At 36.9% G+C, this 23,965-nt stretch overlaps 1 protein-coding gene across 1 annotated transcript; it reads left to right on the top strand.

Annotated features, from left to right (window-relative positions):
- The first annotated feature begins 16,892 nt into the window (after positions 1–16,892).
- LOC117315102 (cell wall protein DAN4-like) lies at positions 16,893–18,815 on the top strand. Its single transcript, XM_033869249.1, has 3 exons — positions 16,893–17,011; positions 17,642–17,703; positions 18,076–18,815. The coding sequence occupies exons 1-3, from the start codon at positions 16,893–16,895 to the stop codon at positions 18,813–18,815; spliced, it is 921 nt and encodes a 306-aa protein (XP_033725140.1).
- Positions 18,816–23,965: the final 5,150 nt, after the last annotated feature.

Raw genomic sequence — 23,965 nt, 5'->3', positions numbered from 1 at the left:
TAAGGAAATAGATAAAATGTTGGCAGACGGTATCATAGAACCAGGTAATAGCCCATATGCAGCTCCAATTACCCTAGTCTTCAAGAAATGTGGGGGTGTTAGATTCTGTGTCGATTATCGACAGTTAAACAATATAACAATTAAGGATGCATACCCCTTACCTAGAGTCGATGATGCATTTGATGCATTGTCAGGGTCCCAGTGGTTCTGCACTTTAGACTTGGCTAGCGGATATTGGCAGATTGAAATGGAGCCGTCCCAAAAAGATCTTACAGCATTCTCAACGCATCGAGGTCTATTTCACTTTAACCAAATGTCCTTTGGACTTACAAATAGTTGTAGTACTTTCTAAAGACTCATGTCAGCAGCAATGGCTGGAATGCAATTTGAACGGTGTCTTGTATATTTAGATGACATCATAGTCTTTGGTACTACCTTTGAGTCAACATTAGAAAACCTGTCATGTGTTTTTGATAGACTGAAAGATGCAAATCTCAAACTTAAACAAAAGAAATGTTTCTTGTTTCCAACTGAAGTCTTGTATTTAGGACATGTAGTGTCTAACAAAGGTTTAAGCTGTGATCCAAATAAAATAGCTGCAGTGAAAGATTGGTCAGTACCTACCAATGTCACAGAAGTACGTAGCTTTCTGGGATTGGCCTCCTATTATAGGAAATTTATTCCAAAATTCGCATCTGTAGCCTACCCATTGACAAAGCTTACCCATAAAAATATAAGATTTCAGTGGGATGCCCTTAGCAATAAGGCTTTTGAAACCTTAAAACATTTATTGACAACCGTACCTATCTTAGCCTATCCCACTAGAACAGGGAAATTTATATTAGATACAGATGCTAGTGCTACAGGGATAGGCGCTGTACTATCACAGATACAGGACGGGGAGGAAAGGGTTATAGCTCATGCTAGTAAAACCATGAGTAAAACTGAACAAAGATATTGTACTACCTACAGAGAACTATTAGCTGTTGTAAAGTTTGTAAAAACATTCAAACACTATCTGTGGGGGAGAAAGTTCATAGTGAGGACTGACCATAGTTCCCTAACCTGGTTAAGGAATTTTAAAGATCCAGATGGTATGGTAGCTAGATGGATAGCAACCTTAGATACATATGACACGGAACTAGTGCATAGAAAAGGTAGTCTGCATGGCAATGCAGATGGATTATCGAAACAAAGATACAGTCGTTGTAAAAGAACCAGTTGTCCCGATTGTAAAGTGGAAGAACTTAAACTTGTAGTTCCAGTTAATCTGGAAAACCCTAATCCAGTAGATGTAGTTCCAGTTAATCTGGGAGACTCTAAACATGTAGTTCCGGTTAATCTGGAAGACTCTAAACATGTATTTCCGGTTAATCTGGAAGACTCTAAACATGTAGTTCCAGTTAACCTGGCAGACACTAACCATGAAGTTCTAGTTGAAACTCTAGCTAGTACAGAAAAACATACTTCTAAAAGTTTAAATTTAGAAACTCAAAATGAAAAACCAGTGCAACCAGTCAATCTGGAAATGCAAGAAACTGTTAATGTACATGTAGTTGATGTAGAAGATAACTTCACACAACAGCCTACTGTACCTTTGGATAGGCCAGAAATGGGAAATGTGGGGGAATGGGTTACCTTGGGAGTAGAGAAATTAAGGAAATGCAGGACAGGGATCCTGATATAAGGCCTTTGATTAAACTCAAACAGGAACGTAAACGAAAACCTTCCCAAGAAGATATTTCCATATTGTCTAGAGAATCCAAGGTATTAGTAAATTTATGGGACTCATTACATCTTATAGAAGATGTGTTGTATATAGAGAGGGTAGAAGAAGGTACCAAAACTAGTAAGAAAGTACTAGTAGCCCCAAGGGAGGTCAGAAGGAGTATTCTGAAGGGTTTACATAATACACGTACATCTGCGCATCTTGGGCGGGAGAAAACACTACAGTCTGTCAAAAGTCGATATTTCTGGCCGGGACAGAAGAACCGATGTCGCTCGTTGGTGTAAAGAGTGTATAGTTTGTGCAAGGCGTAAACCAGGTCCTGGTCAAGGGCGGACAACCATGCATCATGTGGATGTAGGGGTACCGTTAGAAAGGATAGCCATTGATATATTGGGTCCACTACCGATGAGTTATAACGGAAATGAGTACATAATGGTGGTCGGGGATTATTTTACAAAGTGGAAAGAGGCTTATGCTCTTCCAGATCATACTGCACAGACAGTAGCTGATACTTTACTTACACAGTTCATATGTAGGGTTGGATCACCAAGGTTTATACATACAGATCAAGGACCTGAATTTGAGTCTAAATTAATAGCTTTATTATGTGAACAACTAGAAATAGTTAAAACTCGTACTACTCCATACAGGCCTCAGTCTGATGGAATGATAGAGAGATTCAATAGAACTCTACAGCAAATGTTGTCGTTATTCGTAGATGAACGTCGTAGAGATTGGGATGATCATATACCCTATGTACTTATGGCCTATAGAGCATCATTACATGAGAGTACCAAGTGTTCTCCAAATTTATTGATGTTTGGAAGGGAGGTAACTCTGCCCCATGACCTTATAGTTGGTCCACCACCTGGCTCAAGAAAGGAGTTATGTCCTGTAGAATATGTAGAATGGGTAGGAGATTCCCTCCAAAACGCATTTGAATTTGCAAATAAATGAAATGAAAGACAGTGAAAATAGTACCTAAACATGTAAATAACCTAAGATCAGTTGTAGTAGTATAATGTTAATGTAAACATTATAAAATATGTTGTAGATAATTAATCTGCACTGTATTGCGTTATTATTTAGCAATGCAAATATGGAGTTAATGCTTGACCATATACATGTATGATAAATATATACATGAAATGAAAGTATGTATTATATATGTCTGTTATGATTGTAATGCACTAATATAATAGTACTAATACAGACAATACAGCTGTTTAATATGTTATGGTATTGATCTGTTTTGTATATAATTTTAGAACTTGTGTATACAATGTTGCTAGTAATCTTAGTATAAAGTGTGTATACAATGTTGCTAGTAATCTTAGTATAAAGTGTGTATACAGTGTTGCTAGTAATCCTTTAAGGTGTATACCATGTAGATAAGATATAAATGATATGTCACCATACAATATAAAAATAAGTTGTTTTTTTATTGTAAAAGAAAGTATGAACTACAGGTAAAATGTAAGCTATTTCCTATGAGAATACAATACATTGTGTTATTGTTTTTATAAAATTTCAGAAGCATGGTCCCAGAGCCTAAAGATTAAAAGGAAAAAGAAACTAAAAGACGATGGCCGAAGATGGCACCGAAATGATGGTGGAGGCTGTGGAGGAAGGGGATTCTGGCTGGTTCAGAATCCAGTTCAAGTCAGGGATGGTTTGCCCTATTGAAGGATGCGGGCCGGAACCGCATCCTTCGCTCAGGAAATTTAAACAGCACTGGGAGAGGCTACATATGCCTCTCCAAAATATCAAAATTTGCGAAAAGCTGCCCCAGGCGGGTAGCTTTTAAAAGGACCACCGACTTAAGGGCACACTGTAGGCAGGTACATGGGTTGGGGGAGTCGGAGGTGGAAAGGATGGTGGCAGAGACTGATTCAGTCTCTGTCACCAACAGGAACTATATAGACCCTGGGGCTTTTCTTCCTCCAAGGAAGGAGGTCATTGGGTCCTTAGAACCAATGAACCGACTCCCCTCGCCCGTCCAAGGTGCCACAGTGTGCCCCAACATACTTTCTGTGGAGGATGCGCCTGGTGCGCTGACCACCTCCACCCCAAACCTTAGTGAGGATGCGCCTAGTGCGCTGGCCACCTCCACCCCAAAAAATGTAGAGGATGCGCCCGGTGCGCTAACCACCTCTTTTTCTGTTTCAGATGAAAGGTTATCAGCCCTGGAGGACATCCCCATCCCTGCGATACCATCTACAAGGCTGGCCCTTGAACAGTATCTGCAGTGGATGAGTCGCCAGGTGAACAGGCTTCACCTGGCTAGGATCAACGCCAGGGAGAGATACCACCAGGTGATGGTGCAGGACGCTATCGGACAAAAACAGGCGGAGGTAGCAGCCCTGGAGGAGCGCCTCTGCCATAGAACCATACAGTTGAAGACTGCTGCGCAGGAAAATCGCAGGATGCGAGTGGATCTCGCAGGGAGGCTGGACCTTGCCCCAGAGACATATGTGGCGCGGGACGAGGTGTTGGAGTTCCGGGACACTCCGGCAGGGCCGGAGGGGTACAAACGCGTGAGCCGGGGCTGGAACCCCATGGTGCCCGCGAACTCCGCTCAGTTCGTTCCGCGCCGTTATAACCCATATTAGATAACGTCATATTGTACATTTTTATCTGTTGCTCTTGACTTTCACATTGTATATATATACTCATAACTTATAAATGGTGACCTTTACATATTGTAAATATCTTTAAAATATCAATACATAGAATAGTAACTTATTAAAATTGTAAATATTTATTATCCTGCACAATATTTATTCGCGGGACGCGTCGGCGTATTAGTTTAGGGATAAAGATTGTTTGATAGCATTTTTGGTAGGGGTAAGGAGTAGTATCGAACTCTCCATTTATACAAAAACAAAAAAGATATTTGTCAGGCCATCAATATAAAGAAAAATGTTGTCCATTGGTAAAAGTAAAAATAAATGTTTCAAATTTGGTGTAAATTAAACATGTACCTAGGTTTGGACCCGGCGTAGGATCGGTGTGTCTATTTTGGACACACATGATTTTAAGTTGGGGGGGAATGTGATGGGAATCAGATTTGTGTAGGTTTAGTAAGCTTTATACTAGCGAAATTGGGGAGAGCCACGGCTTTTGTTTACGTATGCTAATTTGGCGCTAATTGTAAGTGTGTGCAGGCAACGCCCCCTTTCGGACGTAGTCCATTGGTTGGGAATGCCTGCACGTGCATAGGGGAGTTGGGAATATAAAAAGCCGTGAGCGTTCAGAATTCGGTTACTCTGTTTCGGACTTGCGAACAAAAAGGTAGGGGTAAAATTAAGAGTCCCGGTTGATCCGGCCATTTACAATAGGGCTATCTTATATTTCGGTATGGGGGGTAGTCTTTAATTAAGTATAAGTATATCTAGAGTCCAGTATAAATACTGTGCAATTGTACAAATCTGATTACCAGACAAACCTAGTGTTTGTAAATATCAAAATGTAAATAAATATCTCCGTTAGAGTTAGCGAACCTTATACAACTCTTCTGGTCTTCTATACTCGTCAAACCACTATACGATCATCTAGAAGCTTAAGTCGGGATATATATATACGCAGCTATAGTCGGGATATGTCGTCCCGAACTCCCGTTACAGCTAACCGGGACGGTTTAAACAAGCTCGGCGTTGGTACTTTACGATTATTGGCCGTGGCCGCCGATAATAATATCTCCAAAGAAAAAGAAAAGTGAACTGGTATCATAATTGTTAGATACGCAGGCTCCAATATCTGCACTGACTAAAGAAAATCAGGTACGTTATGAAATCACAATCACATACTAAAGTACACAATACACATCACGAAAATTCAGTTTTGTTTCTCTAAAACTGAAGCTTAAAACCAGTCGATCTATATCATCAATCCATTCAAATTCAATTTATTTCAAAATTAGTAAAATGTTGATTTCCACCGCTTTACTTTTAAGGTTTAATGCAGTACAGTATGTATTGTACAAGATTATAGTTTTTCTTTTTCTTCAGATTGACGAATCTATTGTACATGTATATGTCAGGGCAACATGCCAAGCTTCTATGAAAAAGCATTGTTACCAAATGTATGTCTGTGCCTACTGCCAGTGTCCAATTGGGTAGTAATTGTCTTTCTCAATACATACATGGTACTTTTACATATATGGTTTCTAATATAACCAGATTTAACGCTCCAATGCATGCATATTTCAATGAAACAGAAGTCTATATCAATTTGTGTCAATTTATTTGTTCTAGAGAATAATACAACCCTGAGCAATATACTGAATGCTTAATAAAGCACAAATGAATGAAATCAAACTTATTGAATCGCATGATTACCTAAAAAGCAGTGCAAACAAGTAGTAGAATCTATATGTATTACAAAGATATGAAGATGAGTTTAACATTCTAAGCATTTTGGTGTAAATTTTAACATCTCTCAAAACATACAGCAGTAAGTGATATGATGATAAATAATGCATTTTTAAAGTCAAAATTGAATTTAATATCTTTTCACATAGCATTTTATTGCTTGAATTAGTATCAATACTAAAGTGTTCAATTTCTTAGTGATAGACACATACATATGCAATTTGTCATAAAATATATAAGTTAAAGTTGAGTACTGAAGTAGAATAAACTGCTAAAGTATTTTAACTTTTAAATTTGTGGAAGGTTCAAATCTTGACAAGTAAATTGCATTTTCTTAGAAATTTCAAGCACAAAAATATGATTTCTCCTGAAGAAATACAATGCAGGCTTTTGAAGCATTTTAAATATATTAAAGTAAATTTCAACCAATATTTGCTTAGAAACAGTTATTTGTTACCATACCTCCAAAACTACATTGTATACAGACAAATAATAGAAACATACAAAATCTACATTGGTTATGAAATACACTAGTCTTAATTTACTTTGCATCTCCTCTAGCGTTATTTGATATTCTGTTTATTTGATATTTTAAAGGTATGCAAATTTACCAGACGCTGTCAAGTGGGGACAGGAACATGAGGGGTGTGCCAGAGTCCAGTATGGTGAGATTAAACACGCCCTCGACAATGTTGAGATCAATCCTACTGGACTCACATTGTGTTCAACACATTAATTCCTTGGAGCCTCAAGTGATTGAAGGGTAAAGGAAAAGGATGGTGAATGTTTGATGGAATTTTAATGTCTATTCTCTCTAAATGGGGAAAAAATAAATGGTATGGAAATTGGAGACATCCTGGAAATTAACAGCAAAAGCTTCTATTTGGAATCCTCTGATGCAGGGCCAAAACTAAAAAAGAATAACAAATATTATGCTCAGGTGCAGGGTGAAATGGGCATTATTGGCTTGCCTTGGTGTGATTTTGTCGTTTGGACTGAGGCATCCTCAAATAACATTGCCATTGACAGAGTGTACTTTGATGCTGACTTTGTAGGTGATATGATGCCAAAGTTTGTCAAATTTTTCATGGATCACATATTTCCTCGTTATTATTCATAAAGCAGCAGTTACTGTGTTCAACCTAATAAGCACACATCCCAATGCAAATTTTAGTCTTTTATCAAAAGGTAATTATAGAAAGGTTTGCAAATAGAATAACTATGATTGTCCTGATTTTCAACCTTTATCATTGGCATTTAAACCTTCCCTAGTTAATACTTTTAATAACCACAACCCTTTTGTGTTGTTTACGTGCACAGTGTGCTTATTAGGTCAAATACAGTAGTGTACCAGACTACCAGGGGTACATGAAAATTGGTTATACATGCATTCACATTCTCAAGTGAGTGAGGATTACTGACTCTACAGATGACAATATGTTTCAAAATGTCACTGGAGTGGAAAAAAACCCATATATATATGTATATATACAGAGACTGTATTGATAATGCTGAAAACAGTATGGCACAAACAAATAAACTAGCTCACACAGTGTAATATGTTAATCTTTGTCTTCTACAAAAGGGATATACAAGTTTGTGAGCCAGCAACAGACTTGAACAATTTTGGAAGCTAGTGGGGCAAGTGAAAGGGGTAGTACTCCTTCCAATAAATGAAAATTTTTGACACGACCAATACATTGTACTTCACTCAACATGGATTCTAAGCTTTGCTATTTCTTGATTCTGAAAAACCTCTGTTGTAGAAAACTGGTCAGAATTTCCTCGAAATGGTGGAATATTTAGAGAACACTGGCGTTTTTCTAACAGGTCCCCTTTAGTAAATCCTTTGTCGACCATTACACTGTCAAACGGCTCCAAAAGTTCAAGAATACCAGAATCCTGTGTTAATTTGCGGTCTGAAACTCTGCCTCCCCAGGCTTCTGATATAAATGTTATAACACCAGAAGCGCTAATGCCTACAAGAAACTTAAGGGTATTGTGGTGTTTGTAATTTGAAAATTTAAGACTTTGATTAACTAAACTACAGGATCTCTGAATGTAAATTTCTGTACAATCTAGAATAACTCTAGTAGAAGGATATTTTTCTTTAAAACATGATGGCATTGTACGATTTATAATATCTCAACTTGGAAAGGGGTTCAGAAATTTCAGTTCAGCATGGAGCAAACTTATCCATGTAGTGAAGTAGGAAGACAATGTTGCTGAAGATATGTTGAACCTATCAGCCAGATCCCTAACAAATAAACCTAGCCTTAGCCTCATCAGCACAGCTAAGAGCTGATCAATAGGTATCAACATCGGGACTAACATCCTCATCCTGTCCTTGTCTGGAGTGTTGTCATCTCCTCTCCAATATTTCAAGCGAGAACTTTTTGATGATAAGTAACTGCAATGAAAAAAGTTTAAATCATTAAACATTATCCCCACCGGTTACCCTTACATGCATTATAAACTTGTGCCCGATCTTTCTCGTCTACAGATTTGGCATGCTGTAGTGTTTGCTTTTTCATTCCAATTAAGTGAAATATGGCTTATTGTAAAATCTGTGTTGATATATGGTGGGTAGAGGGGTATTTAAAAGACAAGTTTTATTTAGAGATAAATGTCTTGCATAACAGCCTTTTGATCATGACACAGTTGATGGTTTAGTTATGATTTTAAAGTGACTGAGTTGGATGTAAATCTGGAAAAAATAGTTTACTCTAGTAAGGTTACAATTAAGCTTCCATGAAATATATGAATTGGTTTGTCCGGTCTTGAGGACTTCATCAAACAAAATTTAAGCAATTTTAACTGAACTTTCACTTTTATATTTTTCTGCTCTGTGTGTAAATGAAAAAAAAACATCCTTACTTATATTAGCCACAAAAATACAGCAAAAGTTGGAAGGCCTGTGTAAAAGCGGGTGAGTCCGTCATTGTCCCTTGACCTGGTTAACTCCCATTCACCTTCTCTCTAATTCCTCCTGCAGACTATTCACCTGTTCCCTCAACCGACGGTTCTCCTCCAGCAAAGGGTCAGATTCACACTAGGTACCTAATTCAATTCACAGGTAATCATTCACAAATATTCAACAAAGTTGTGATAAATTTTGAGTTGTGCCAGTGCACCTGGTAGATGTTACATCATATCAAAACTCATTTATTGTGGGATGATTATGAATTATAGAAAATTAGTTAAACAATAACAGTCTATAAATACTAGGAACAATTTCTGAAGGTTTTTTTCAAAAGACAATCCAATAGCAGGTTTTTTCTTCCAAAAAATCATTTGTCAAATCCACCCCTTTCACAACTATTTTATTGCAAGAGTTGTCTCCCCCTTGTGATTATTTTTTTATTTAATGTTTAACCTTATTTATTAGGGTTAGGGATCAAACAACCCAGTTAAACTTAATGGTGTACACATGATTTCATTGAACTTCAAACCATTCGAAAACCTTATATAACATGGGTATTTGACTTCTCTCATTTCCTTATACTGAAATTGTAATAAAACTGTGAAGGAATTCTATATACATGTGTGAGTTTTCATTTGTTTAGACTAATGTAATGAGTTGATGTAAGAAGAGAAGTAAAATCTTCGTACATTTTAACAGCAATATAATGATTAAGTACCAGTATCTGTATAAGAGGTGATGTTGACATCATCCTTAGGTTTTGCTGGCTCGGTATCTGCAGCTTCAGGTACAACGGGGAACATTGGCTCACAATATGCAGCATGCATGGCCAAAGATAATCTGTGTCTTTCCTCCTGGGTAGTCTTATCCAATGCAGCCTTCTCAAGAGTATCCTATATAACATGTACATTGTATATAATAAATGTATACACATGTATATAAGTGTAAAGTATATATTTATGAATCAATTTTATTAACATAGTATTATGTTTATTATGACTTTAATTTCAATGAATTATTCACTTAAGTAGGTAAAATTAAGCTTTAATTGTCTTTATCATAAAAATTGTATCCAGCAATAGTCGACCCTCCCCTAATAATGAATAAGCTTACCAACTTTGGGGTTTATCTGGGTATGTTGGCTTATTATAACTGTTGATAACTCTCCACTCATAGGGGCATGTCTAGTCTTACATCAAAAATAGCCAGAAATACCTATATTAAGACTAGACATATGCCACTGTGGTCCACTTAATGAGTGATCTAAGCAGAATGAGCGTTCTGTGAGGTTAAAATTTGCACATCCCACTGGGCTCAAAGTGGTGCCTATTTTATTGGCCTTAGATTCACCATTGGCGACTAGTTATTATACATGTATATGGTGCTTGCAAGGCCACTAAAAAATTATGACTTGGTAGCCAAATAAGCCACCTGTTAAAATATCCACTTTGAGCCCTGTCCCATAATATAATTTGTCGATTGATACTTGTCAATTATTTTTTGATTTAATGAATGCATATTATACAAAAGAACTCGAGAAGTTACATTGCAGTCAGGTTAGTGTCATGTGAGTTACATTTTAATGGACCAAAGGATTTCTTGTCATATCAATGATATGTAAAAGTTTAAGGAGTAGTAGTATGCAACCAGCTGGGATTGAACCCGCAACCTTCGGCTTACTGGTGCGCCTCTCTACCGACCGAGCTAAATGGAAATCCCCCCTTGCCCAAAGCTAGAAGCCGACCATACAACTATGTACAGTATTTACAATTAAAACCCGGCCTGCTAGTACAGATATAATCATAATAAAATGAAATATGTGTAGTTCTTTCCCATATTTTACTGTAGAGTATTTATGATCATAGTTAATTTTTAATTATTTCGTTCGGTTAGGCCCTTTGTAAAGTAATTTACTTGCAATTGTGAAGCCTCTGGAATGATCTGATGAAATAACAATGCTACATGTTTGTGTATGCAGTTTAGGGGATTTCCCATACAGTGAGCTGTTCTATTTTTAGATTTCACAGATTTATTGCACTGCAGTGATATATCTTTAACAACGTGAATACGAAGTGCACATGAATACCTTTGATTGCTGTCGTGTATTCCAGTTCTCACGTCTGGATAAATCTATCTGGCGGCTGGCCGTCGGCTCCTTATAGCGAAAAATAGTCGGTGGTGCATAATTTTCGTCGTCTGGGTCGTATCCGTGCCAGCCGCCAATAAAATATTCTGACCATATCCAGCTATGTTCGGTTGGCGCCCAGTTTTTCCCGATTCACTGCCTTTACCCACGCCCTACGCTGTCGTTTATCTTTGGGAAAACGGAAAAAACTCACGTCGCCTCCTTTCCTGAACTCATTGGAACATTTATACACACTGCATGGCTTTACCATTGTTGTTATGCGGAATTCTACCATGTTTGCTATGCAACGCCAGTTTTGATTGGTTTAAAACCATGTATTATTTTCCAATAACCCACGCTCGTGCCAATAATACACGCTCGTGAGTCACAACTGTTACAATTTTATATACCTAATATTCAGCCGTTTTATAAAAGGTTACTATAGCCGAGTGGGCTAATGGGTTAGTCTTTCAATAAATTTTTATCACGACGCGAGTTCGAATCCTACCGAGACCCCCCCCCCCCCCCCCCCCCCCCTTTTTTTTTTTTTTTTTTTAATCCTTTTTATTTTAATTTTCAAAATCAATGCCATATGATAGATGCTCTTGATCGTATTACTGTATTGCCTGTATATTTTATCAACAAATAATGCAATACTCAAGAAATAAATTACAAGGTTTTCTCGGGGTTTCCTTGCTGCTTTTCTATTAGAAAGAGGTCGATCTCAGAACTAAACAGTACATGGTAGAATAGAAATAATCAACTTTGACTCGTGTATTGTTGCAGGATATACAACGAGGACGAGGATATTTTGCAATTAATTAATAACGAAGGCCGCAGGCCTGAGTTATTAATTAAATTGCAAAATATCCGAGTCCGAGTCCGAGTCCGAGTAGCTTAAGTAAGTTACCCACTCAATGGTGTTTATGCGCATGCGCTACGTTCAGGACCGCAGTTAATGTGAAAGGGACTATTTAAGCGTTTCATGCTGTTATAGGAGAATCAGTGCATGAATAGAAAACGCCAAGTAAGCCTTTTGTCAAAAACTAGTCTGAAAATTTCAGAAATACAGCAAAGTAACCAATATATTTATATCCGCTTCGATTGGAAAAATCGGCATCTTTTAACGAGGTGAATACAAAGATCCGCTCTGATTGGTCAAAAACGGAAAACTTATATTTTAACTGCAAAATCTTATATTTTCACTGCAAAATCTTATATTTTCACTGCACATTCTTATATATTTACTGCTCATCGCTTCAGTGAAAATATAAGTTTTATTCGTTTGATAAATTTCTATATTTCATTGGCAAAAATGCAATAAATGTCTATATTTATTTTTGTGTCGCATTGTCACTATATGAGCCTTTTAAGCCCCATTTCGGTTCGTAGGACAACAAAGGATACGAACATGATGAATGTAAACCACTGCAGAGGTCACTTGACTATTGTTTGAACGAAATATTATAGCAATCGTCATGCATGTAGCTTCATTGTTCCCCGTAAAATACCACAATTTATTACGGTTTGTGACATAATCAAATAAATAAATGTGAAAATAAAAATAAACAACATAGTTCACTGTCCGCTGTGTAGAGGCCTTCTGACCAGTAGGCCGGTCTAGATCGTCTAAAATAATGTTATGTTAGGTATTGTCACCGAGTCGACACTATACATACACCTGTCCACCCGTATTAACCACAGACGCATATAGAAAATGTGATTTTCAAAAAGTTTTTATATGACAGTGGTATGCGTACTCTGTAAAGTATAATGCTGGGAACTCCGTCACGAGCGAAACGGCACCCCACCTCACTTCAATCGACTGAAAAACACATTTATTCAAACTGACACGGCGCATACTATATGCGATCGTCATCTAGAAACATTCATCTTTAACCTACCGTATCTTTCACTGCGAATTATTACATCCAAAACACAATAATCCGTGAAAACATCGCCGAATTCCTTCAGGACACCATTTTTTCAAACTGCTGTTTGTGTTAATGATCCCCTCGGTCGATAATTAATTCAACGAAGGCCTAATGTAATTAATTAGAAAACATTATTACGTGGTGTATAGCTGGGACAAATAAATAAATAAATAAAGAAAGAAAGAAATAAAGAGACAGAATAAAAGGTTAAACAAATAACAGGATAAGTTGTATCGATGTGATGGCAGCGCATGCTCTGTAGCAAATGTTTTTGTTTTTGTTTATCTTCGGAGTTGGTTCATTTCATCCCACAAAACTCGGTTCAAGCTGCGGGCATCGGGCAGCAATGCCAATTATGGGTGGCAACTCTCATATTACTGAATAGAAAGGATTTGCATTTTACGTAAATTGAATATGTATCTAAAATATCCAAACAATTTAAAAGCATTTATATAGAAAAGCGTAATTTGAAATTAATTGAAAGTGTGGTTGTATATATATATTGTATTATAATATCATTGTAAATACCAATAAACTTTCTACAGTGCTTTAAAGCCACATACTCCCAAACAACCTAAAATTCTAGTTGCACATATGTTCATGCTCTCCTAACATTAAAATGACCACTGGCCTGGACGCTTGACCGGGGGAGTTCTTGAGACATCAGTGTATAAAAATAACTCGCCGCATTTATATTTATCGCGATATTTGTCACGGAGCCGGGAACGAGGCTATAACAACATGTGCTGCACATTAACTACACACAGTGCCGTTGTTTATAAATCGAGCATACGTAAACTTTGCCTAAAAATGATTTCATTTAAACATATTAACAGAATATTCGCATAATAACTGAACAAAATAAACATAATTAACATTTAAATACTTAATTTTAAAACGTAGCAATATGCATACAACAAAACATTGATAACAATTTAGATCGGTAAAGTTGAAAATGTTCAAAAGCTAACCAGCAATCCAATAGACGTCCGGAATTCGAGTCTTTTCCCTTTTCTTTTCTCGCTCAGTTCCAACGAAGCATTTCCTTTCCTAATGAAATACTCGGGTTTTTGCCGTTGCATAGTGGGACTAATTTTCAGACAAACTTGGTCCGGCAGCCACAGTTATTATTTTTGGGAATTCCCCGTATACTTTCATAAATTCACATTTTCTTTCAGTTTCTAATTCACGATAGTCTGTTAGGTATGTATCAAGTCCGAAAACTGTAAAAAGCTCAAAATGTTAACATTGATATATCTTTCTTCGTTAGTATGTGGCTTAAATGCATGATTTGTATAGAGTAAATATAATTAATGATACAACCTGTGCATGTGGTAATGAGTGTGAAAACGTGTATCATTATTTTTTTGATTGTATATTGTACAGAAGAGAGCGTGAAACTTTATTTGATAATCTCTCCCGCTATTGTAATGTGACTCTTAATGTTATTCTCTGGGGTTCTCCTAAACTATCTGATGAACAAAATGGCTATATTTTTCAATATGTTTAAAATTTTATTAAATCCAGTAATCGATTTTAGGTCATCTCTCTCTCTCTCTCTCTCTCTCTCTCTCTCTCTCTCTCTCTCTCTCTCTCTCTCTCTCTCTCTCTCTCTCTCTCTCTCTCTCTTTAAATTAACTGGCATTAACATATTTACTTTTCATTCTGTCCCTCATCTCTGTCTTTTACATCATATACAAATTTTATATACTGTATTATATTGTAAATTCATATTATGTACATAATGATTATTGGAAGAAGGCGTTTGAAGTTGCGATAACTTGTGTCCTATTCCTGTTGTTATATTTAACAATAAAACTATGTTTAAATCAAAATTAAATACATGAATTAACTTAGTTGAACACCGAGATTTTATACAGAATATATTTACGCATACATGGACATATTTAATTTGGTTTCAACCATAGTTTTGATAGTTTATGTGAAGTTCGATATGATCATGCATATTACAAAATAACTAATTCAGACTAGGACTCCATCTTCAGTAAATATATTGTATAGTGTATATCACATTGTGTCTTCATTTGTTTCTATAAGGTCCATTAACTTAAACCGCCCGGGGGTAGCTAGGTGATATAATATACAGCATTTAAACCGCCCAGGGGTAGCTAGGTGATATAATATACAGCATTTAAACCGCCCGGGGGTAGCTAGGTGATATAATATACAGCATTTAAACCGCCCAGGGGTAGCTAGGTGATATAATATACAGCATTTAAACCGCCCGGGACCGAATCCTTGAACAAGTTGAACACGATAAAAATATTTTAAATCAATTTTCCTATGAACCTGCCACGTGAGGATTTATGCATGAATAAAATATGTATACAAGTAAAGTATACAAATAGTAAACAGCCTCACAATCGTACTCGTTGACATCTGGATAGGACAACCAGTTGGTGTCGTGGTACTTTGAGTGTGATGACATAGGACACAACTTTTGTACTGTCATCATAGACATCTGGATAGGACAACCAGTTGGTGTCGTGGTACTTGGAGTGTGATGACATAGGACACAACTTTTGTGGGTTTATCGACCCGTAAACGGCCAAGGACATTTTAGGGCCGGGTCTTGTTGTAGTAGCTGGTCACTACCTCACGGAACAACATAGGGTAGGACCGCCGCATGTTATCTAGAGCACTAATGATAAAGTGTCTTGCCCACGGATACAATCAGGACTGCATAGACCGGCCTGTTTCTCAACTTTCCTAGAAACACACCAACACGGGTTGGGAGCGATGAACCACGTACCTCTAATCTCCATCTAGGGTTACATGGCAAGCGCTCTAACCGACTGAGCTATCGCGGCCCTGTGTTAACGTAGATGTCCCGATATCACAAATACTGCTGTAACAAAGTTTATACACGAATATGATAATGTTTTTAGTTTTTTAAAGGTAAAACGCGAAAAGTGTTAATATCTAAAATAAATCATACTTATAAAGAGATAAAAAAAAATAAAAATAAAAAAAAAATAAAAAAATAAACCGAAACATCAATAAAAAAGAGCGCAATATATCAACACAAATGTCAAGAAAAATAAAACCAGGTGCTTCATAAGAGAAGGCGCCATTAACCATACACATCTGTGACAAATCCGAGTTAAGTGTCAAATCGATTAGAGTGGCGTTAATTGAATCATTCGGCATATCAACAAACATCAAACAAGTCTGCTTTTATAAGCAGGAAGAAGAAAAATCCTTTTAGATCATGATGTACTATAATCCATGATCTTCATCAAATGGTATTCGTCTAACCCTTGTGTTGTTAAGTTCTCTGTCAGTGGTCGACACCTGTCACGGATATTATGATAAGGGAAACATATTAGAATATCGAAACAGATGGGGCATGTTAACACCATCCGTAGGGGATGTAGGGATGTAGACAGGGAAATGTACAGTTTGAGAATCAAATTCATTATTACTTAGTTCTCAGATCGACAGACTCATTTCAATAATAAGTATAAGTAAGTATTTATTGGATTTGTTAATTTGTACCGTTGTCACGGATATCATAAGAGAAACACATATTTGAATATCGAAAAAGACTGGACCATGTAAATATCATATTCTGGGGAAGCTAGGCTGTAACTATCCGGAAAGGGAATGTACAGTTGTGGAATCCAAATCATTACGTGTATCATACTTCTTACTTATCAGTTCGACATAGTTACTTTAATAAGAGATGTAAGGAAGTATTTATGACTGATTTGTTTATTTGTACCTTTTTAAACATCAGAGGGAATGCCTGCCTCTCTTCACGGATCTGATGCTTAGTTCAAGATCCATGACTTGGACAGACGCCAAGAAATACTGTAAGAAATGGAATGGTCGTCTTATTGTGCTAGATAGTCAGGAAAAGTGGGACTACTTCACGGCTCACAGCAAATACCAGGAATATCGACTGTAAGTGTATTCTATCTAAATCATAATATTAAAATGTAAGGGTGTCTAACTATTTCAAATAATTTTCGTTTTACTGTGACATCAAATTGTCTTATTGAAATGCGAAGGCAATGCATATTTTGTCCCGAAATGAGGAATTCATGAGAATAAAAATGTGTTGATTATTCCCTTAAATCATGTCGAGTTCCCCCTCACACATATATCTATCCTAAAGTGTACCAGCAAAAGGACGGTCATGCTGACAAATCAAAATCATTGTCGTTATCTACAAACATTGAAGGTAGATACCTGTTTATGCTAGAATAGAAACATGGACAATTATCACGTGTTTTGTGTTTGTCAATATATAAGTCTTACCACCATAATACAGGTGATAAAATGATTTACTGTTGAACTATATAATAAGCACATATATATTTTAGCTATGGTTATATGATGATGTTGTCAAAATTACCTAGCTTCACAAATAATAAGTCATTAATCAATTAAAGAATAAATACACATATATTTGGATAAAATATAATGAAGGGGGTGATATATGTTATTGTTAAGTGCAGATACAGCAATTGTTTCGGCTTGAAGAAACCACATGATTTCAGTGAAGTTTACACATCGGTCATTGCTTTCCAGGAACGAGACGGTACAGTGGATTGATATGAAATTTAATGACACTTTTACGTGCGAATGGAAAGGTTTGGCAAAACTTTGGGCCTATAGTGGATGGAGTAGGTGGGGCAAATGGACTGAGCTGACTGTAGAGCCTGATGGTTGTCCTGAGCAATCATGTGTTCATCTTCGAAACAATAAGATGTTCACCGATTTGTGCTATCACCTCCACCAAGCTCTTTGCCAGACTGGTAATTATTTCATTTCTTAATATTAACATTATTGTCAAATTGTACTGTATCAACTTTGGAGACATTTGTCATATTTAGTCAAGAGAAATAGTTAAAATAACATTCCAAAATATGTCAAAGAGGCGTTTGCGTCACAAATGCTTGACCAAAAATGGCATCTCCGTACATTATATATAAATATATAATAACGATATATCTTTTTATCAGATGTTTCACTCATCACGTCGGGACAAACAAGGTCTATCGAACAGACAACGACATCTGAAATGGAGGCAGCTTATGTGGAATCGACGGTTTCATCGCCACATTTCAGCAAACCTGAGACTGACGTGTCGTCTATTACCTCCTCCACAAGGTCCACACCAGAAAAAGACGTGTCGACTGCTGCCTCTTCTACAAGGTCCACACCAGAATCGGACGTGTCATCTGCTGTTTCCTTTACGACATCCTCTACGTCACCACAAACAGAAACTGATGTGCTGTCTACTACTTTATCTACGCCATCAACGTCAGGCACGAAGGAGCCGGCTACTGTTTCCCCTACGACTACAACGACTGAAGCAGAAATTATGACGTCATTTGATTCGCCTACATCTACCACGCCAGTCATATCAACCACTACCGCTCTGATTCTTTCTGGCGTAGAAAATGACACTTGCAGTAGATGTTGTCTCCTGAAAAACCAGACAAAACTTAACCAGTATGAACTTGAAGAGATCCTGCATTTTTTGAGGCTGCAGTTGGCTGTAAACAAAAGCACACTATCCGTCCAGAGGCGTAAACTCGTGAACGTGTATGACTCCCGTCCGAGTAGCGCTGCCATGGGAGGTGTGGCTTACGTCATCCTAGCCACGGTTCTCGGAGTGATCGTTGTACCTGATAGAATCGCATTTGCTAGGTTCCTATACGAACGCTCTCGGCCGCAGCGCAAGAACTTGGCTATATAATTTGATTGTAGATTGAAACTAGGTCATCACTTGGTTTCCAAACTACTTTCATGCTGAATGAAGATGAATAGTCACTGACTTATCAAAAGTACTCTTACATTCTGATTGAAGCTAAGTCATCACTGAATTACCAAAGATACTTACATTCCAATTGAAGCTAGGTCATCGCTGAGTTAACAAAGGCACTTAGGATTTCGACTGAAGCCAGGTTTTTACTATATGCTGTTCCCTGTATAATCAGACAGAACTTGATTAACATGACCTTGAGGAGATACCACATGTGTCGTGTCTTCAGTTAGCAGTGAAACCAGCGTTTATGACGTGATGGCATAGCTTTTGGTAGGTCTCTGTACAAACCTTTTCACTAGCAGCACAAAACGTTGGCTGTACAGCCTGCATATGCTTGGATTTTGGCCATACTGGGACAAATTTTATACGTAATCTGACTTAAACACTACAGCTCGAGACAATTGCTGAATTGAAGCTCGATTATCTACGAAAGTCGTGAAATATTAATGTTTTTGATAAATAGAGTACAATTGTACATGTATTTGTTTTCTTATCAAAGTAAGTGTAGTCAGGAGATGATGTCTATCATGTTTAAAAACTGTTTAGTTTTATATCGGCTTGTCTCACATCGGCCTAATGTTCTTACGTCCTGTCGAGTCTTATCCCATTTTTGAGTATGGCGGAGTTTGATGGATTTAACAACTGTGAGATTTTTTGTTATTGTGTTGTTCTCTCAACTTTCTCCCTGGCCGCCTTGATATATCTTCTGTGGTGCTCTCCCAACTTTCACTCTGACCATCTTGATGTATCTTCGATTTGTCTGATGCCGTATCAAACTGTAACATCATATTTCCCACGTTATTTTCCATGAATTATTGAGTTGTTTTATTGTTGAAAACGTAAATTGATATGTAGAATACACAACTAAGGTTTAGTTTTACTTTACATTTAATACAATCCGGATATGCTATATAAATACTTTTGTTATTGATTCGAGTGTAGTGGAATGTCATTATATGTTGATGTAGCGAAGGCAGAAGGCCGTACCTTCACGAATTGCCCCTAACAATACAATGTGGTATATAATTTTGAGATTAAGGTTTTCACCATGATAAGCAGAATCGGTATTAATTAAATCCAGTCACCATTCATGGTTAAAAGTTCAATCAAATTTGCTTTAAAATTCAGAGACAGGCGTACACAATATATCACATGAACCCCTCAAATGATTTTGTTTAATTCATATATACATGTAGTATGTTATTTTGATAGATAACAATAATGCAGTAATTTAATAGCAACACTCAGGGCTGGATCAGGCAACTGGCCTCGTTCTGACAACTTGTGATGTTGATAAAGTTTGTATAATGGTGTAGTATGGTGCTTCAAAAATAATTGTGTTTGGGGGAAAACAAAATTATTCTAATTTAATTTTCAATTTTATAATTTCGGTTTCACATTACAACGAAATGACTATTTGATGACTTCTTATTGGCTACCTCGTTTGCACATTGCAAATAAATGGCCACCATTCACTGGCTCTGATTGCTATTATCATTATTATTGACCTGTTTGGGAAAACAAACCTATGTGTAGTATAACATCGGTTCCTATATTAGTTCCACAAACGAAATTATAACGACCTCCATGCAGTGCAAAATGGCACTACTAAGTACAGCAGCAGTTTTGCAACCGAAACTGTATATGTACATGTGTTGCATGTCACATTGTAACAATGATAACATTGGAACATTGTGTATACCAAAGTTGATCTGATACATCATGCATACTATATATTGATATCGATAGATCAGAAGAAGAACAATACTTGTACTAAATGCTTCAGCTGCTATGTTATCATTGGTGCAAACTGAAATGTTCAACGTTGTCAAATTAGCATTCAGTCAAAAAAGCTCATACCATACTTGATGACATCTCAAGAAGGAATTCATGACGCTTAACGATATTATCACTATTTAAAACCGTATCCAGTTGTCACCATTATAAAGTACAGGGAATTGTTACAGTTCTAAGCAATTGTAGCGTCGCTCGTGCGAAATATATATATAAATATGAAAACTCCCACCGGACCGATACCATAACCCTATTTTAAAAACAAGATTAAATAAAAAGCGATTATGAAATTGACGTTCTTGATAACATTTTTCGTTAGCATTGAATAAGGACTAATTTGAAGGAATATGGTCAGGTATCAATCTATTTATAGTTTGAGTTAAAGAGATATGGAGCAGATTGATATTAATATTAATATATAATAATGTTAATTCAACTAATTAATTCTGAACCGGGACAAAAATAGAACTAAGACTTATGTGTGAATGGTAGAAGACAAATATAAAATCTCTGAAGAAATTATCTAGATATTTATTACATAACAAACAAGATAATTTATAAAGGAATGTAATGATAAAAGAAAACAAGGAAGATGTACATAAACAAGACACATTGATACATATACATAAAGTTTAAGAGTAGCGCGGGTTAAATGTTTGTTTGATATTGCAAAGAGATAGTCTAACTGGGCTTTAATACATATACATGTATGTGTATTTTCTTTCAACGATTTTAGGGAAAATGTTTAAAATAAGTATATAAATTATGTGAAATGCTATGACGTAATACTAACAAGACGTATGGGAATAAATCCTTTATATGTAATCATAGGGAAGACATTGGTATAATCAAAATAAGTGACTTATGTGTTAAATCTGGAAAAATAAAACAAACCAAGAATGATGAGTAATTGATAACCTAGATTAATCGGAACTTGATCGATATGAACTTGAAAAAAATTCCACTTGTGCACTGTCTTCAGTTGGCGGTAACAAAAACAAAATAATCTGTTAAGAGATAAAAAAAATCCTCAGCGTGTATGACGTGATGGCATAGCTTTTGGTAGGTCCCTGTACACTCGTTTTCATCAGCAGCACAAAACATTGGCTGTAGAGTCTGCATATGCGTGTATTTTGGCTATATAGGGACAGATGTTATAATACTCTGACGTAAACACTACAGCTCGGGACAACTGCAAAATTGTAGCTTATAATGACTACGGAAGACAAGAAATATTATTTTTTTCATTATTATCAATAGACTATTTCATGTCTTATCAAAGTAAGTGTAGTCAAGAGATGGTGTTTATCATGATTAAAAACTCTTTAGTGGCATTTCTGCATTGCTACTACAATACGCTGTGTTATTCCACTCTCAAGCCATTGTATAATTGTACCGACTGTTAGATATATATATATATATATATACTAGTGGAATATGATCCTCCGGTCTTTTGATTGGTCAGGAATTCTGACCCGAGCTGCAATTGTTATTGACGTCATCAATAATGGAATGTGGTGACATCACCGGGCCTAGGTCGTCACCTGTACACCTTATATGTATACGCGAAATAAGACTAAGCCGCGTTTCCCTTTGATTCAAGCCGATATTATTGTGGAAGAAACAAGCTACACGACTCGTGATTTTTGGATATGAAATTTATTTCACATTCGTTAGCTATTTTTTCGCTTAAGCTCGTGTCTTTTGTAACTTTAAAAAAATAACTTACTCGTGTGTAATATCCCAACAACCACTCGTTGTGTAACCGCTATATCTCACGGCCTTATGTTCCTACGTCTTATCGACTCAATTCTGAGTATGGCAGAGTTTACTAGATATAACAATTGTGGGGTAGTATTTTATATTGTGTTTTGTTCTCAACTTTCTCCCTGGCCACCCTGGTGTATCTTCTGTGTTATTCTCTCAACTTTCTCCCTGGCCGCCCTGATGTATCTTCTGTGTTATTCTCTCAACTTTCTCCCTGGCCGCCTGATGTATCTTCTGTGTTATTCTCTCAACTTTCTCCCTGGCCGCCCTGATGTATCTTCTGTGTTGTTCTCTCAACTTTCTCCCTGACCGCCCTGATGTATCTTCTGTGTTATTCTCTCAACTTTCTCCCTGGCCGCCCTGGTGTATCTTCTGTGTTATTCTCTCAACTTTCTCCCTGGCCGCCCTGATGTATCTTCTGTGTTGTTCTCCCAACTTTCTCCCTGGCCGCCCTGATGTATCTTCTGTGTTATTCTCTCAACTTTCTCCCTGGCCGCCTGATGTATCTTCTGTGTTATTCTCTCAACTTTCTCCCTGGCCGCCCTGATGTATCTTCTGTGTTGTTCCCTGACCGCCTGATGTATCTTCTGTGTTGTTCTCACAACTTTCTCCCTGGCCACCCTGGTGTATCTTCTGTGTTATTCTCTCAACTTGCTCCCTGGCCGCCCTGATGTATCTTCTGTGTTATTCTCTCAACTTTCTCCCTGGCCGCCCTGATGTATCTTCTGTGTTATTCTCTCAACTTTCTCCCTGGACGCCCTGGTGTATCTTCTGTGTTATTCTCACACTTTCTGTCTGATGACGTATCGAATTGTAACATCAGGTTTCCCACGTTATTTTCCATGAATAATTGAGTTGTTTTATTGTTGAAAACGTACATTGATATGTAGAACACACAACTATGGTTTTGTTTTACTGTATATTTAATACAATCCAGATATGCCATATAAATACTTTTGTTATTTATTCGAGTGCAGTGGAATGTTATTACATGTTGATGTATCTTAGGCTGAAAGCCATACCTTCACGAATTACACAATACAATGTGGTATATAATCAATTTTAAGATAAAGATTTTCACCATGATAAGCAGAATCGGGGTTAATTTAATCAAGTCATCATTCAAGGTTAAAGGGTCAACCAAAACTGCTTTAAAATCCAGAGGTAAATGTTTACAATATATCACATGATTTTCCTATGACCACTTGGTTACTCAAAACAAAAATATCCAGACTGCTGCTATGAAGTTTGGGCTAGAACATGAGTCACATGCTGCTGGCTTATACTCTGAAATAACAGTGAACAATGTTTTTATGTGTGAATTTGTTATAAATCCAAGTGCTCCACATCTAGGAACATCACCTGATCGAAAAATGTAGGACCCTGTACCTCAGTATGGTCTTCTTGAGATAAACTGTCCGGACGCAGACTCTTACAAATGTATGTAGATTGCAAATACCTCGTGAAAAATAGTACCACTGATACTTACAAACTCAAACAAAGCCATAGTTAATCTCAAC

Source organism: Pecten maximus, chromosome 17 (genome assembly GCF_902652985.1).
Source record: "Pecten maximus chromosome 17, xPecMax1.1, whole genome shotgun sequence".
NCBI lineage: Eukaryota > Metazoa > Mollusca > Bivalvia > Pectinida > Pectinidae > Pecten > Pecten maximus.
Note: the sequence above shows the minus strand (reverse complement) of the source record. Positions and strands in the feature narration are given on the sequence as shown.